General features: G+C 56.5%; 7 protein-coding genes across 8 annotated transcripts; 4 read left to right on the forward strand and 3 right to left on the reverse strand.

The window, feature by feature from the left end:
• Positions 1 to 18: 18 nt before the first annotated feature.
• On the forward strand, positions 19 to 1028 carry CKM354_000317000 (uncharacterized protein; the record flags this gene model as incomplete). The annotated part of the gene is made up of 3 exons (XM_044798352.1): positions 19 to 41; positions 318 to 493; positions 544 to 1028. The coding sequence occupies 3 exons, from the start codon at positions 19 to 21 to the stop codon at positions 1026 to 1028; spliced, it is 684 nt and encodes a 227-aa protein (XP_044654287.1).
• A 323-nt stretch (positions 1029 to 1351) lies between these two features.
• CKM354_000317100 (polyphosphatase DDP1) lies at positions 1352 to 1909 on the reverse strand (the record flags this gene model as incomplete). The annotated part of the gene is made up of 2 exons (XM_044798353.1): positions 1352 to 1787; positions 1851 to 1909. The coding sequence occupies 2 exons, from the start codon at positions 1907 to 1909 to the stop codon at positions 1352 to 1354; spliced, it is 495 nt and encodes a 164-aa protein (XP_044654288.1).
• Positions 1910 to 2666: 757 nt separating this feature from the next.
• Positions 2667 to 4560, forward strand: CKM354_000317200 (the record flags this gene model as incomplete). Of its 2 annotated transcripts, none has more annotated exons than XM_044798355.1 (9): positions 2667 to 2712; positions 2767 to 2832; positions 2984 to 3122; positions 3174 to 3296; positions 3348 to 3480; positions 3549 to 3709; positions 3764 to 3930; positions 4025 to 4380; positions 4438 to 4560. In XM_044798355.1, the coding sequence occupies 9 exons, from the start codon at positions 2667 to 2669 to the stop codon at positions 4558 to 4560; spliced, it is 1314 nt and encodes a 437-aa protein (XP_044654290.1). The 2 variants fall into 2 exon arrangements, with proteins under 2 accessions (XP_044654290.1, XP_044654289.1); XM_044798354.1 differs by having other exon boundaries at positions 2767 to 2811.
• Positions 4561 to 5009: 449 nt separating this feature from the next.
• On the reverse strand, positions 5010 to 6209 carry CKM354_000317300 (uncharacterized protein; the record flags this gene model as incomplete). The annotated part of the gene is made up of 1 exon (XM_044798356.1): positions 5010 to 6209. The coding sequence occupies one exon, from the start codon at positions 6207 to 6209 to the stop codon at positions 5010 to 5012; it is 1200 nt and encodes a 399-aa protein (XP_044654291.1).
• A 2176-nt stretch (positions 6210 to 8385) lies between these two features.
• Positions 8386 to 10964, forward strand: CKM354_000317400 (uncharacterized protein; the record flags this gene model as incomplete). Its single annotated transcript, XM_044798357.1, has 3 exons — positions 8386 to 8565; positions 8627 to 9826; positions 9924 to 10964. 3 exons carry the CDS (start codon positions 8386 to 8388, stop codon positions 10962 to 10964), a joined length of 2421 nt encoding a protein of 806 aa, XP_044654292.1.
• A 402-nt stretch (positions 10965 to 11366) lies between these two features.
• Positions 11367 to 11853, forward strand: CKM354_000317500 (uncharacterized protein; the record flags this gene model as incomplete). The annotated part of the gene is made up of 3 exons (XM_044798358.1): positions 11367 to 11394; positions 11469 to 11608; positions 11665 to 11853. 3 exons carry the CDS (start codon positions 11367 to 11369, stop codon positions 11851 to 11853), a joined length of 357 nt encoding a protein of 118 aa, XP_044654293.1.
• Positions 11854 to 12008: 155 nt separating this feature from the next.
• CKM354_000317600 (uncharacterized protein) lies at positions 12009 to 13019 on the reverse strand (the record flags this gene model as incomplete). Its single annotated transcript, XM_044798359.1, has 1 exon — positions 12009 to 13019. The coding sequence occupies one exon, from the start codon at positions 13017 to 13019 to the stop codon at positions 12009 to 12011; it is 1011 nt and encodes a 336-aa protein (XP_044654294.1).
• Positions 13020 to 13069: the final 50 nt, after the last annotated feature.

Consider the following 13069-nt stretch of genomic DNA (forward strand, 5'->3'; position numbering starts at 1 on the left):
CGCGGCCTGCACACGGCCATGAGCTCCTTCATGAACACAATGTTCGTCGCCCAACACTCCCCACCTCAGCCCTACTTGCAGTCGCCCCAGCCGCTGCCGGCGCTCCAGTGCAATGTGCTCGCCGCATCCGAGTCGTGCGCCCACGTCCCGTGCCCACAAAATCCGCAGGCGGCAGATCGCTCGCCTCTGCAGAGACATCTCCAACACATCTTTGACGGAGACGAGCAGCGACCGCACGAGATGCAGGGTGGGCGAGGACGTGGGCTGGGCTGGGGCCTAGAGGGCATCATGAACAAGGCTGACCTTTTGACCCGCAGCAACAGCAATGCCCGTACTGCTCGCGGCACGGCCTTTCAACCTCAAACGCGGAAGAAGGGAACCAACAGCTGGCAGCTTAAGCAGTTCGCCGAGGCCACGCTAGGTAGTGGGAGTCTGCGCAAGGTCGTGCAGCTTCCAGAAGGCGAAGACAGAGATGAGTGGCTCGCAGTGAACGGTATGAAGGATGTAACAACTTTGCAGCTGTGCCCGCTGACCTGGCCGTAGTGGTCGACTTCTACAATCAAATCAACCTGCTATATGGGGCCATCACCGAGTTCTGCTCGCCGCAGTCCTGTCCCGAGATGAAGGCCACGGACGAGTTCGAATACCTCTGGCACGATCCACCCGAGTTCCCTAAGCCGACTCGCCTGCCCGCGCCCACATACATCTCCCACCTGCTGTCATGGACATCTAACCATCTGTCCAACTCCGCGACGTTCCCAACGCATCCCGGTGTGCCCTTCCCCTCCAACTTCCAGCAAACGATTCGCACCATCTTCAAGCGCCTGTACCGCATCTACGCACACATCTATTGCCACCACTACAGTGTGATTAGAGGCTTGGGCCTGGAAGCACATCTCAATACTGGGTTCAAGCACTACGTTCTCTTTGTGGAAGAGTTCGGACTGGCAGACGAGAAGGGCAACAAGAAGGGAGAATGGTATGGGCCGCTTGGCGAGCTCGTGGAGAGCATGTTGAGAAGCGACTAGCGTGGGCATTTGACTTACGGGAAAGGCGTTCTGGAGCACTACGCGGTGTGGAAAGCAGCACACGGGTTTGCGGCGTTCACAGATCGAGATGCATGGACTAGGGTCCAAATCGCGGTTTCGTATGGGGCACGAGGAGCACAGCGCGGTTAGCGGCGTTGCATTGACCAGATGAACTACACAACGAAACAGCAAGAGACAGTACTTTTGATTACCATTGCGTCTAGAGTAGCAGACTCAGCAATGTGAAGCGACATTTTCTTCCGCCCATTTAGGTTTCCGCTCATGCGTCTGCATTTTCGCAGTCAAAGCTCCCAATCCCGCGTCTATCGTCTAATGCTGCATCTGTCGAGTGCTTCCAGCAGCTCAGGACGGTCCTGCAAAAGCTCCCTAGCCGTCCGGTATGTCATCCACTTCCGGTCTCTCTTGTGCTGCTCCGGCCAAGTTTCACGCTCCACGGTGACTGTGACTTCGTAGAAGCGGTACAGAGCCTTTGGTGCGACAGCTCCGTACTTGCGGATGGCAGCTTCGCTTCGCTTTTCTTCGATCGTGCCCAAATCTTTTTGCACGCGACACTCGATGCCAGCTTCCTCCCAGGCTTCACGACATGCCGCTTCTTGGCACGTCCTCTCGTCGGTTTCCCAGCCTCCCTTGGGTAGGACCCAGCCCTTGCGACTCGAGCTTTGGATCAACATCACGTAGGTACGCTCTGCGTTCAGGGGCACAACTCCTGCTACGAGTCGCTCGCCGTTGGGGCCATATCTGAGCGAGTCACGTGTCAGTGGAAGTTATGGGAAGGACGGAGCGGGAAAAGGCCGATCATACCTCTGCCTGTCTCTGCCAACTCTGGATTGCATCGATCGTTCTCCTTGCTGCTGGGCCATGTTGACAATGGCAGCTACGGCTTCGTGTTGAGGGCGCGCTGGCGCCTGTAGGCGACTGTGTGTGCAACAGCGCTCTCAGGGCCCTGTTCCGAAGTGCTTCGAGGGGACTACGCGGGGCTCGGTGTGCGCCGGGTTCGTCGGTGGTGTAGCTTTAGTATGCTTGCCAAGCACACGAAAAGCGTGGGTGGGCGGCGGTGACGAGCGGGCTCAGACGCCCTTGCGGCGGGCGGGCCACGAGAGTCGCGGAGCAGGCCTGTGAGATGTGGTGGACATTATGGGGGAGAAAGTGGTGGAAGCGGAGGAAAAGAAGGAGGAAGGGAGGAGGCGGAGGTGAACAAAAACTTGGGTTGCAGCCACGTGCTGACTGTGGACAGAGCGCGGCATGGACAAGATGGGCAAGGCACTAATGGCAAACATCCTGGCGCCGCTATAGCCGCGGTAACCTGTTTACTGTCGAAAGGAGAGCAGGACCAGAGGCTGGTGAACGACAGCGCTGCAATCAATCAATGCATTGCGGGCAACAGTCAACAATGCGTGCTGGTCTGCGGTCGGCGTTCGCGTCGCTGCAACCCCCGACGTGCTCGTCCTCCAGGCGCTGCCTCCGCCTCCCACGCCTCGCAGTGACATCGACTATTCCTGGGCGACGACATGGTCCGCACCGTCGCCGTCGCCGTCCCACTGACCTGTGCCCCGCTCACCGCCCACGCAGCCGACGCAACGACGCCCGCCGCGTCGCCGTCGGCTCGCTCGTCTCACCATGCAGAACTGCCTTTCTCCCGCCATGTCGCTGTTGACCCCAATTGGTAGGCAGTGATTGACACGCCCCGCCTTCTGCAGATGAGTAATGATTGTTCTAGGGTATCAATCCGGTGACTGTGGCTATTGCCGCAAATCAGAAAACAGTGGGCGCACCCCAGACTCTCGTATGCCTCAATCGATCAGCAGTGCACCTGTATTCCTTTGCATATCTCCTCGAATGGCGCATATTCCCACACCGCACGGAGCCACCGCTCTCGCAACGATGAATTCGTCCGTCAACAGTGATGGGCGCTCAAGACTGACCGAATGATACAGGTGCCTCGTACTACATGAGGACCAAGACTCTTAGTCCAGAACACTACCAGGAGCTGATGGACCGCGGATGGAGGCGCTCCGGCAGCTTGTTGTATCTTCCAGACGCTGCTAGGTCGTGTTGCACGCACTACACGATCCGGTAGACCTCCAGTTCAGTCAACACCTCGATAGCGTCACTAACCTTGTCCAGACTACCGGCGGCGGAGTTCAAGCCGACCAAAGACCAGCGTCAAGCATTAAATCGATGGAACCATTTCGTGCTGGGCGACGAATACACCAAAGCGGTAGCGCTGAAATACCCCAAAACTCGGGAGTGAGTTTGTCTGAATATGGCCCTATGATTTATCCACTCATTCAGTTCTAGGGAGAAGAAACGTCTGAAGAGTGAGTTCGATTTAACGCTAGCGGTACACCAGAGCGAGTCGAGTCAGCTGAAGCCGGACATTCAGCCGCAGCACCGATTCGAAGTGCAGCTCGAACCTGATTGTTTCACGGAGGTGAGCACGATGATGATGATGACTGCGGAAATATCGATGCACTTGCTGATCACTTGAGGACCTGTCAGGAGAAATTCTCATTATTCGACAACTATCAGCGAAACGTTCATGGAGAAGGCGACGACGACATTAGCAAATCTGGCTTCCGTCGCTTCCTGTGCGGATCTCCTTTGAAGCGTCGCACTGATAAAGACGGCAAGCAGCTTGGCAGCTTTCATCAATGCTATCGGTAGGAGAGACCAGCTTCGCGCGTACTGTAGAAGTGCTGATCACTTATGACCAGTCTTGATGGCCGACTCATAGCAATGGCTGTCCTGGATCTTCTCCCCCACGCCGTCAGCGGTGTTTACTTCCTGTACCATCAAGACTTCGAAGCATACGCGTTTGGCAAGATATCGGCTCTCAGAGAAGCGGCACTTGCACGCGAGCAGAGGTACCAGTACTATTACAGTAAGTCCGCCTACACATTTCATCGCTTTTACTACAGCCATTTTTTGCGTGAGAATTCTGGCTCCAATTCTTACTAACTTTCGACGACACACAGTGGGCTACTACATACACACTTGCAAGAAAATGCGATACAAAGCCGATTACAAACCACAACATGTTCTAGATCCCCACAGTCTGGACTGGCAGCTGCTCAACGATGAGCTAAGAGCTCTTATGGAAAGCAGACGCTACGCCAGTCCGTCGCTGGAGCGAGAGAAACAAGCTCAGGGGCCGAGTGATGTCGAACGGGAAACGATGTTACCAGTGCCGCTCGATGCCATGAATTCCGGACTTTCTATTCTGACGCTGGGCATGCCGGGTGTACTGCCCATCTCCCAGCTGCAAGAACAGATCGATCTCGGCAGCATGAAAGTCTCGATTGGGCGCGAAATGGGCGTCTTTTTGGCACAGGTGAGCTATATCCGTACGCTGGCAAGGTAACGTCAAGTCGACTGACAAAGGACGCAGCATATAGTGTCATGGAATTCGGGGGATTTCTCTGATGCGAAAACTATCAAAGGCATATTTGCAGAACTTGCCGCTGCAGTGGGGCCAACAGTCGCCCGCGAGGCCATCGTCGACTTTACGTAGAACAAGGGCCAGCGCCGGCGAACGTCATGGTCAGAGACAGATGCCACTTGTTTCGAAGGTGTGCCAACATGCATGCCCCATATGGTGCTGGCATTTGTAGTAACCTACTCCAAGCTACCATGTAGCAGCGGCAGCGGGCATTCACTTGCGTCAATTCCAGGTCGTCTTGACCGTCCATCCGAGCTTTCGTGCTCTCGAGGCACCTCTGCCAGCCACGCGCTGCATCCATCCCCCAACCACGACGTCTCAGTCGCGGCAGCGTCGTTGTGTATTGCGTTGTGCAATGAATGTATGTACTGCCCATGCAATCTTAGGGCTTGGAGCCAGCCTTTCCCCGATACGACCTCCCCGATTTGTGACAGCGCATGTCGATCTACGAGAGTGGCTTGCACGGCCGATGCGCGCAAGTACATGTACTTTTTGAGATATCATGCCATCGGTTGGCATATTCACCCTGGTGCCACGAGCGAGTATTCCCGATCACGATGCAGTTTGTGGTAGAATTGTTGCATTGGAGCGTCGATGAATGAGCCCGGGTAGATGAAGTCGAGCAAAACGTTCCGGACTTGACTCCAGTGCGCCAATTGTAAGTCTTGCATTAGGCTGTACAGTAGCTGATGATAGAAGGTGACTGTTGACCCGCAAGTCACGCTGATCACAAAGACTGCCCACAGCGCAGCCTCGGCAGACTTTTGGTCTTGCAAAGCGGCGTGGTCGAGCACCATGGCTTCATTCCATGCGGCTTGCAGTCCGAGATCGTAGTTTTGATTTCCAGCAAAAGTTGCACCATCTACCCGCTGGCCTTGGAAAATGGTCAGACATACGCATGCCAGCCGCAGATGCTTCGATATGGGATGATCGCCCGGCTGCATCGGGTCCAGGATGGCCGTCGTGGCGGTGTTCATCACGATGTCGAAGAGTAGTTCGTTCAGTCGGTCTTGCACGCCATTACTGGCGTAGTCGAAGCAAGCCGTTCGGCTCAGCAGGACCATGAAGTCGTCAGATATCGTGATGCGCGTCTGTAGCGTCGCGAAGCCACGGGGAAGCGCGATGGGTAGGCGTCGGTTAAACAGGCCGCGATCTACCTGCACTTCTTCCATCTTGACTCCACTGTCTGCGATGTAGCCATGCCCGGCAGCGCCAGCCAGTGCGTCGTTGGCGTTCTTCAGCTCGGGCCGGCCACCGGAGGCAAGAGCGGCTGCGCCGGAAACGAACGAAGCTGCAGTCAAATGCAGGATGTTGGTGATCCAATTGACCAAAGGCTTCAGGATGCCATCGCTGTCGAAGTTGTCTTCGTTCCGTCTCGGATCCGGGGCTGGAGGCTGGGGACGTCGTGGCTCCTGGTACGATCGTTGCGAATGGCTATGGCTTGGCTGCGGCCTCGGTGGATCGCTCGATGCTGTGGCTTCGGCTGGTCGAGGTGGTTGATTTGCCTGCTGAGTCTCGCGGTTCCGGGCTCGGGTTTCTCTGCTCTGGGCAGCACTCGCACGAGCAGCCTGAGCACGAACGATGCGGCGCGAGGCTTCACTATGTCGTCCTCGCTCCGACACAATGACCAGCGGGGGATTGCGCCTCGGGCCACTGGCGTTGTTGCCACGACCCGGGGCGGGTGAGTCGTCGGCCGACGGATGCTGTGGTGGCGATTGCATGGAGGGCCTCGAGCTGGTGGTGCGGTGGGTGGAACATACACGGGCAGGTCGGGCGGCGCAACGAGAATGGGGATGAGGTCGATGTCAGTAGCGCGGTCGGAGGGAAGCAGTGCCCCGGATAGGTGCGTGCAATTTGGTGCTTTTGGGGGACGTCGATTGGGGCCTGGCCGCTGCGACAGCTCGTGCTCGGGCGGCGTGCATCAGCGGACGTGGGCAGCACAGCGTGAAGAAGAAGCGAGGCATGATAAATGACAGGCGCTGGCCGGCAGGATGCAGATCATCTCGTCAAGTGCATTTTCCACGATCTAGCAATGCAAGCAGAGGCTCTGCGGCTCGACGAGAGAGATAGGGTGCAGCAGCGCACCCGAGCGAGCGAGCCAGCCATGTTTGCATGAGGCTAGAGCAGCACGCGCGATGTACCGTTGCGACGCCAAGGGAGGGCTCGATGGACGCGGGACCGATGCGCGCGTGTGGTCGCTTCCTCGCTAGACGACGGCGCCTGCCAGGCGTGCAATGATGTCGCGAGAAGGCGCGAAGGCGCGGCGGCGAATGGCGAGCGGGCTGCAGCTCCGTCGCCGCTGGTCATGGCGCTGCGGTCATCGCACAGCAGCAACGTGCCAGCTGTGCAGCGAGTGGTACCGCACCACAGGTGCTGCAGAGCCCCCAACGCCATGGCGACGTCATGAGAGCTGCCATGAACGACGTGCAACCCATGTTCATGTTGTTGTTCGCAGCGCTCTGCGCTCCACTGCACGCACGCACGCACGCCATGGCGATGCTGCCCGCCCTCCGTCGACGCCATCACCTCGCCCATCACTGGGCCATCGACCTCCACTCCCGTCATCCTGCTCGAATGCGTGCGGTGGGAACGCCGACGCGCCTCGGCAGCCTGCTTCGGATGCGCTTGCGCCAACACGGCTTGCCCGTTTGCAGGTAATGGAGAGTACAGTAGTCCAAGTTGCGTCCACAAGTACACTGGCCAACGCGGCAATCCTGCGACCGATTCATGCTATGCTCCAGTATTTGTAATGCCGTACGCCGCCACGCGAAAAGCTGCCGTGCGCAGAAGACGTCCAAGCCGCGCACCTCGCACTCAGCATGATTGTTGTCCGCGCGAATTGGCTCCTGCCGTTGGCGGCGACTTGATTTTTTTTTTTTTGCTCTTGCTCTTGCTCCTACGGACCTGCGGCGCTGTCGCCATCGCCCGGTCATAAGTGATCGGCGGCATGAACATCACTGCCGCGATTGGGTCAATGCATCTTCTCTCGCAATGGGGCAGATCGACTTATGAGATCGTGATTTCCTAATCCGCAATCCATGGCTGCATGCAGTTACGGCAAAGTCTGTCTGGAGCCACTGCATCCTGCCCTTTTCGACTTTCGACTGATGTGTCTCGGAGATAGGACTGCCAGTGAGCCACACGTGATAGCTGTCCTAGCCCGCGAAGGTTAGTCAGAATCGCGATCGTATAAATCGCGATTCTTCTCAAAGTGGTTAGACGTGAAGTGGCATTGGATGTGGGCTGCTGGCATGCCTGACCAATGAAAGCCGCGTGTCTGTCGGCGAAGCTGCGGAAAATGAGTGCGAGTTTCATTCATAACGAGACGAAACTCCATTCTGCTGTTATCGACACGTTCTCGTGTCTCCATGTTCCAAGAACATTGCACAACTGGATGCCAGACTCCAACTCCACCCCTACGTCATGTGATCCGAGTCTATTCCCGGGGAGTTGCGGGGAGAGCATGCATCCTGCGCGACGTAGACACGACCGATGATCTGTCCAGCTCAGCCCTACGGAACAACCACATGGCCGCGATGCCTCGCCGCCATCTGCGACCGACGCTGAGGTGAATGAACCCACCGAGGCAGCACGTTCGCGACCGTCTCATCATGCCCTTCCAGTCGCACCAGCGGCTGTAAGGAGCGACCCCATGATGATGGAGCTCGCGGCGGTCTAGTGTGTGTCAAATGACCCCAAGACCATTCCTTCCTTGTCCCTCGCCGCCAACCGCCTCGCGCCGACAAATTAGGTTCACACAATCGACTCTGGTGTGTGCGCGTCCGCGAGGGATGCGGGAGAGCTCCGCGAAGCACTCTGCTGCTGCTACTTGAAGCAGCACCCGCCCTCTGCTTTCCTCACCCCGCGAAAAGCATCCTCATCACCTTCATCCGCAACATGCGCGCTCAGGCAGTGACGGCGCTGGCAGCCGCTCTGCTCAGCGGGCTCGGCGGCGCATCGACGCTGACCCCGCCCGTCTTGCCGCTGATCGTGAGGAATCCATACCTTTCCACTTGGCTGGCCGATGCGAGAGAGGAGCCGTGGTCGAAATGGCCCATGTTCTGGACGGGGCAATCGGTATGTTGACCAGCCGCGAGTCTCTCGACTCTCCCAGCTTGCAGCTTGCTGACCTTTCCAGATGGGCTTTTCCGTGCTTGCCTCTGTGCCAGAGACGTCCACCGTCTACCCGCTTCTCGGCCGTCCTCACGACTCTCTCGACCGCGAGAGCAATCACTACAACCTTGCCTTTCCAGAGTACTTGGGCGCCAAGTACGACGCGTCGACCACGAATCTGACCTACGTCATCTCCAACTCGAGCTCCAGCCAGAATGTAGAGATCGTGTTGTCCTTCCTCTCGCCTATCACCCCGACTTCCACCCTTCGCCAGGCAATTCCGGCCTCGTACGTGACCGTATTTGTCAAGGGCGGCGTCGATGTCAACGTCTATGTAGACGTCAATGGACAATTCGTGAGTGGTGATCGCGGATCACACATCCAATGGGCACTCGAAGAAAAGAGCCAGAAAGGCTCTGCAAAGCTCAAGACCTTCCGCGTCAAGAGGAGTAACGAAGAGCTCTTCACTGAGAAATGGGACCGCGCTGAATGGGGAACCCTGCACTTCACCGGTCCCTCGCACACTGCCCACGAAGCTGGTACTTCTGGCATCCTGCGACAGCGCTTTGCGAGGACGGGTACCTTGCAGAACTCTGTCGACGACGCTTTCCGTTCCATCATGGATGAGGAGCCCGTCTTCGCCTTCGTAAAGTCTTTCAATCTGAGCTCTGCCGGCCAGCAGTCTGGCACGCAACAGGACAGCGTTCTTTTCACAGTAGCTCACACTCAAGATCCGGTCACTCAGTTCGCTTCTAGCCGTGGTCTGACCTGGATGAGACCTCTGTGGATGTCGTACTTTTCTTCCGACGCTGAGCTCATTGACTTCCATTACACCGATTTCGATCACGCCAGAGCACTGGCTCTGGACTACTCTCAGCAGGTAGCTCGAGACGCGTATGCCAGCGGGAGTGACAGCTACAAGGATATCGTCGAGTTGAGTGCTCGACAGGTCATGGGTGCGACCAGTTTCAGCGGTACGCCGGAAAATCCGATTTTGTTCTTGAAGGAAATCAGCAGCAACGGGAACTGCCAGACAGTCGATGTCATCTTCCCTGCCTTCCCATTCTTCTTGTATACGAATCCGAGGTGGCTCGCCTACTTATTGGAACCGCTGCTGGAGCACATGCTGAGTGGCCAGTACCCGAATGACTATACCATGCATGACCTCGGGACCCACTTTCCCAACATGACCGGTCATCCAGATGGGCGGGATGAATACATGCCGGTAAGTGTTCGCTCAAGAGCTTGTCGTCATCGCCGCGCTCGGGTGTTGAAACGCATTTCCTGCGAATGGAAGGTGGAACCCAACTGACAAATTTCAGGTTGAAGAATGCGGGGACATGTTGATCATGGGCCTGGCGCTGGTGAACAGCTTGACGTACGATTCTGCAGAGACAGCTCAGTCGCCTTGGAGCGCACTCGGGGAGCCGAAGAGCCAGGAGCAGCTGCAGATGCAGAGTGACGATGCTACACCTTTCTCACTGCCTTCCAAGTTTGAAAGTCGTGAAGGCATATTTGGTCTCGACGATCAATTTGGCGGCGTCACATCTAGCCATCAAGCGAAGAAGTGGCTGTCTCGCACTTACCGTTTATGGAAGCAATGGACGGGATACCTGGTGGACTACTCACTGTATCCACACAACCAATTGTGCACCGACGATTTCGCAGGATGGCTTCCATTGATGACCAATCTCGCACTCAAAGGTATCATTGGCATCAAAGCGATGAGTGAACTCGCCGAGCTGAGCGGCGAGACCGGCGACGCCAAGTACTACCGCAACATTAGCGAGTCGTACATCAAAGAATGGGAAAAGCAGGGGATGAGCCGCGATGGAGGTCGGGCCAAACTCGCGTATGATTGGCACGGCAGTTGGACGACACTGTATTCTCTCTACGCCGATGCTCTGCTGTGTTTCCATCCCAGCACGGAGGCGGCAGAGAGCTCCGTTGCAAGCTCTCGCAGTGGAGGAGTGCAGGCTCCTCTCAATCCTGGAGCCAAAGGCAAGGCGAACTTCATTCCTGACCGCATCTACCAGACTCAGTCCGACTGGTACGGCGTCGTCATGCAGAAGTACGGCTTGCCTTTGGATTCACGACATCTGTACACCAAGAGTGATTGGGAGTTCCAAGCTGCGGCAGTTGCGAGCAAGAAGACACGATCACAGATTCTCGACAAGGTCGCCACATGGCTCAATGAGACAGCATCAGATCGACCATTCACTGATTTGTACAAGACTGAGGGCGATGGTGGCTTCCCAGGGCCGAACTTCTTCGCTCGACCGGTTGTGGGAAGTCACTTTGCTTTCTTGACGCTTGAGAGGGCATGCCAAGGTAAGGGAGCGGCGGCTTTCGACTATCCATAGCTGTGCACTGCAGTGCGACATTGGAGGATGCGTGACGACAGGTGTAGGACGGAGCTCCGCACGAGTCTGCAGACATTGCAGCGCGTGCTGCTGCTGCGAGGACAAGGGAACAGTTGGATCGCAGCTCGGCTGCCTGACAAATTGCATATGGGCGGGTTGGGAGGAGTCGCTTATTTTGCCTCAAAATCTTGCTGAGTAGAATTCCGCCTGTCTGTTGTGTCATTGTCCGTTGTGTCGTTGTTCTGTATTGCTCGCTTGGCTGCTTACTTGCCTGCGGACGGTGGTTGGAGAGCTCGGGTACTGCCGCAGCCCCATTGGCTCACATGCAATGCGAGCACATCGACGTCGCCGACTGGCAGCAGTGCACACCACGAGACATCGCGACACGCCGCCCGCACCACCATGTCTTCAGGTTTTGGGCTCGCCGGAGGTATGGCCATCCCTCATGCTGCGCTTCTGAACCCGCTCCGAGCTGCTCTGGCTAATCGCAGCTCGAACTGACAGGTCCCTCCCGCTGCTTTCCCTTCTGGCAAGAGGTTCTGGCGTGCTATGTCGTGAACACGAACGCTGAGGACGACTCGGGCAAGAGAAAGTGCCAGCCAGTCCTGGAAGACTACTACGAGTGCCTCCACCACCGCAAAGAGGTACGCCCGCTGCCCTCCGACCCCAAACCCTGAATCTAACCCGACAATGGCAATAGGCAGTGAAGATTGCTGCACTGCAAGCCGCATACCGCAAGCGTGAAGCCTCGACGGCGCGAGACGATGCCCCCAGCGCCGGTCAGATACGAAGTCTAGGACTATTGGACGCGAGCAGGGAAGAGAGGAATGTGAAAGCGGCTTCATTACTACCGGGTGCGGAGAGCAATTTGCCCGTGGGAGCGAAGTAAAGACGCAGAAGCGGAGGTACGCGAGAGACAGAAAGACGACGTACATAACGCGAATTGGTCAATATGAGCACAGCCATGGACTTTGTATTCCGAGGGCAAGCAGATGATGCTTGCGAAGAGCTGTCTGTGCCTGGTGCACACCTGCTCATATTCTATCATGCTTTCACGTCTTCTAGAGTTCCTTCTTCTGTGAAACGGAATGCCGCCCACGACCATTGACGATTGCCTTCCCTCTCTTCCACTATCTCCAATACGTGGATGGGCTGTTGCCCGGCTCGTACTTTCTGGGAAACAGTTCTGGAGGGCAACTGATGCAGGTAGAAATGCACGTCCACCAGATAGCCCAAGCCATATCCCACGGCTGGCTTGATCCTGCACGATTTGAATCTGCTGAGAGTTTCGTCTTCGGAAACTAGCTTGAAGCCAGCTTCTCCTAGGACAATCGTGCAGAGGTTGTACTGTTGCGTGACCTCCTTTATCGAGCGCAGCAATGAGGTCAACAACGCTTGGCCTTGTGTGTGGTCGTTTTTGATGACCGGTGTCATCACATGGGAAATGCTGTCCACAATGAGCAATCTCTTGGGACTGAAGCTGGGAGCTGGAGTGCTCGGACGTGATGGGCTCTTCTCCGGCGATTCATCCAAGATGTCCTCTTCATCTTCACTGTCCTCAATCGTTGACTTCTGTGGCTTGATCATTTCAGCCGGGCGTTGCTGCTCCTGTTCTTTCTCACTATTGAACTCCTCACCGAGTTCCGCCACCGCTTCCATCATCCCAATCCGATCAAATACTTTGCTGATCTTGAGCCGCTTGAGGGGTTCCATCGCATCATTTTGACCCGGAGGAAGAGAGCTGCGCAATGTGGCATGTAGTCTTCGCACGTCAAAGGTGAGAGTGCTATCAATGATCGTTGCTGTTGCTTCTGGGGAATGCAGGAGATGCGTGGCCAGTAGAGCGCGCGAAAATTCCCGAGCTCCATGTTCTGCTTTGGCAATGATGCAGTGCACTTTGCCGTAGTCAAGTCCGCCTTCGAAAGCGTCATCAATGGCTTTACTCCCAGTGAGAAACTTGTCTTGATATGTCGGAGTCGCTTCATTTTCGTCGGCTGTGGCAGCGCCGGGCTGCCAGAGGTCTTCGGCTATCGTGGGTTCTTCGAAGGAGTCCATGTCCGAATGACCTCAGCTGCTCGTGGTCTACCAGTATAGCAGTCCTGTAA

This window comes from Cercospora kikuchii (assembly GCF_019650295.1).
Source record: "Cercospora kikuchii DNA, contig_00002, whole genome shotgun sequence".
NCBI lineage: Eukaryota > Fungi > Ascomycota > Dothideomycetes > Mycosphaerellales > Mycosphaerellaceae > Cercospora > Cercospora kikuchii.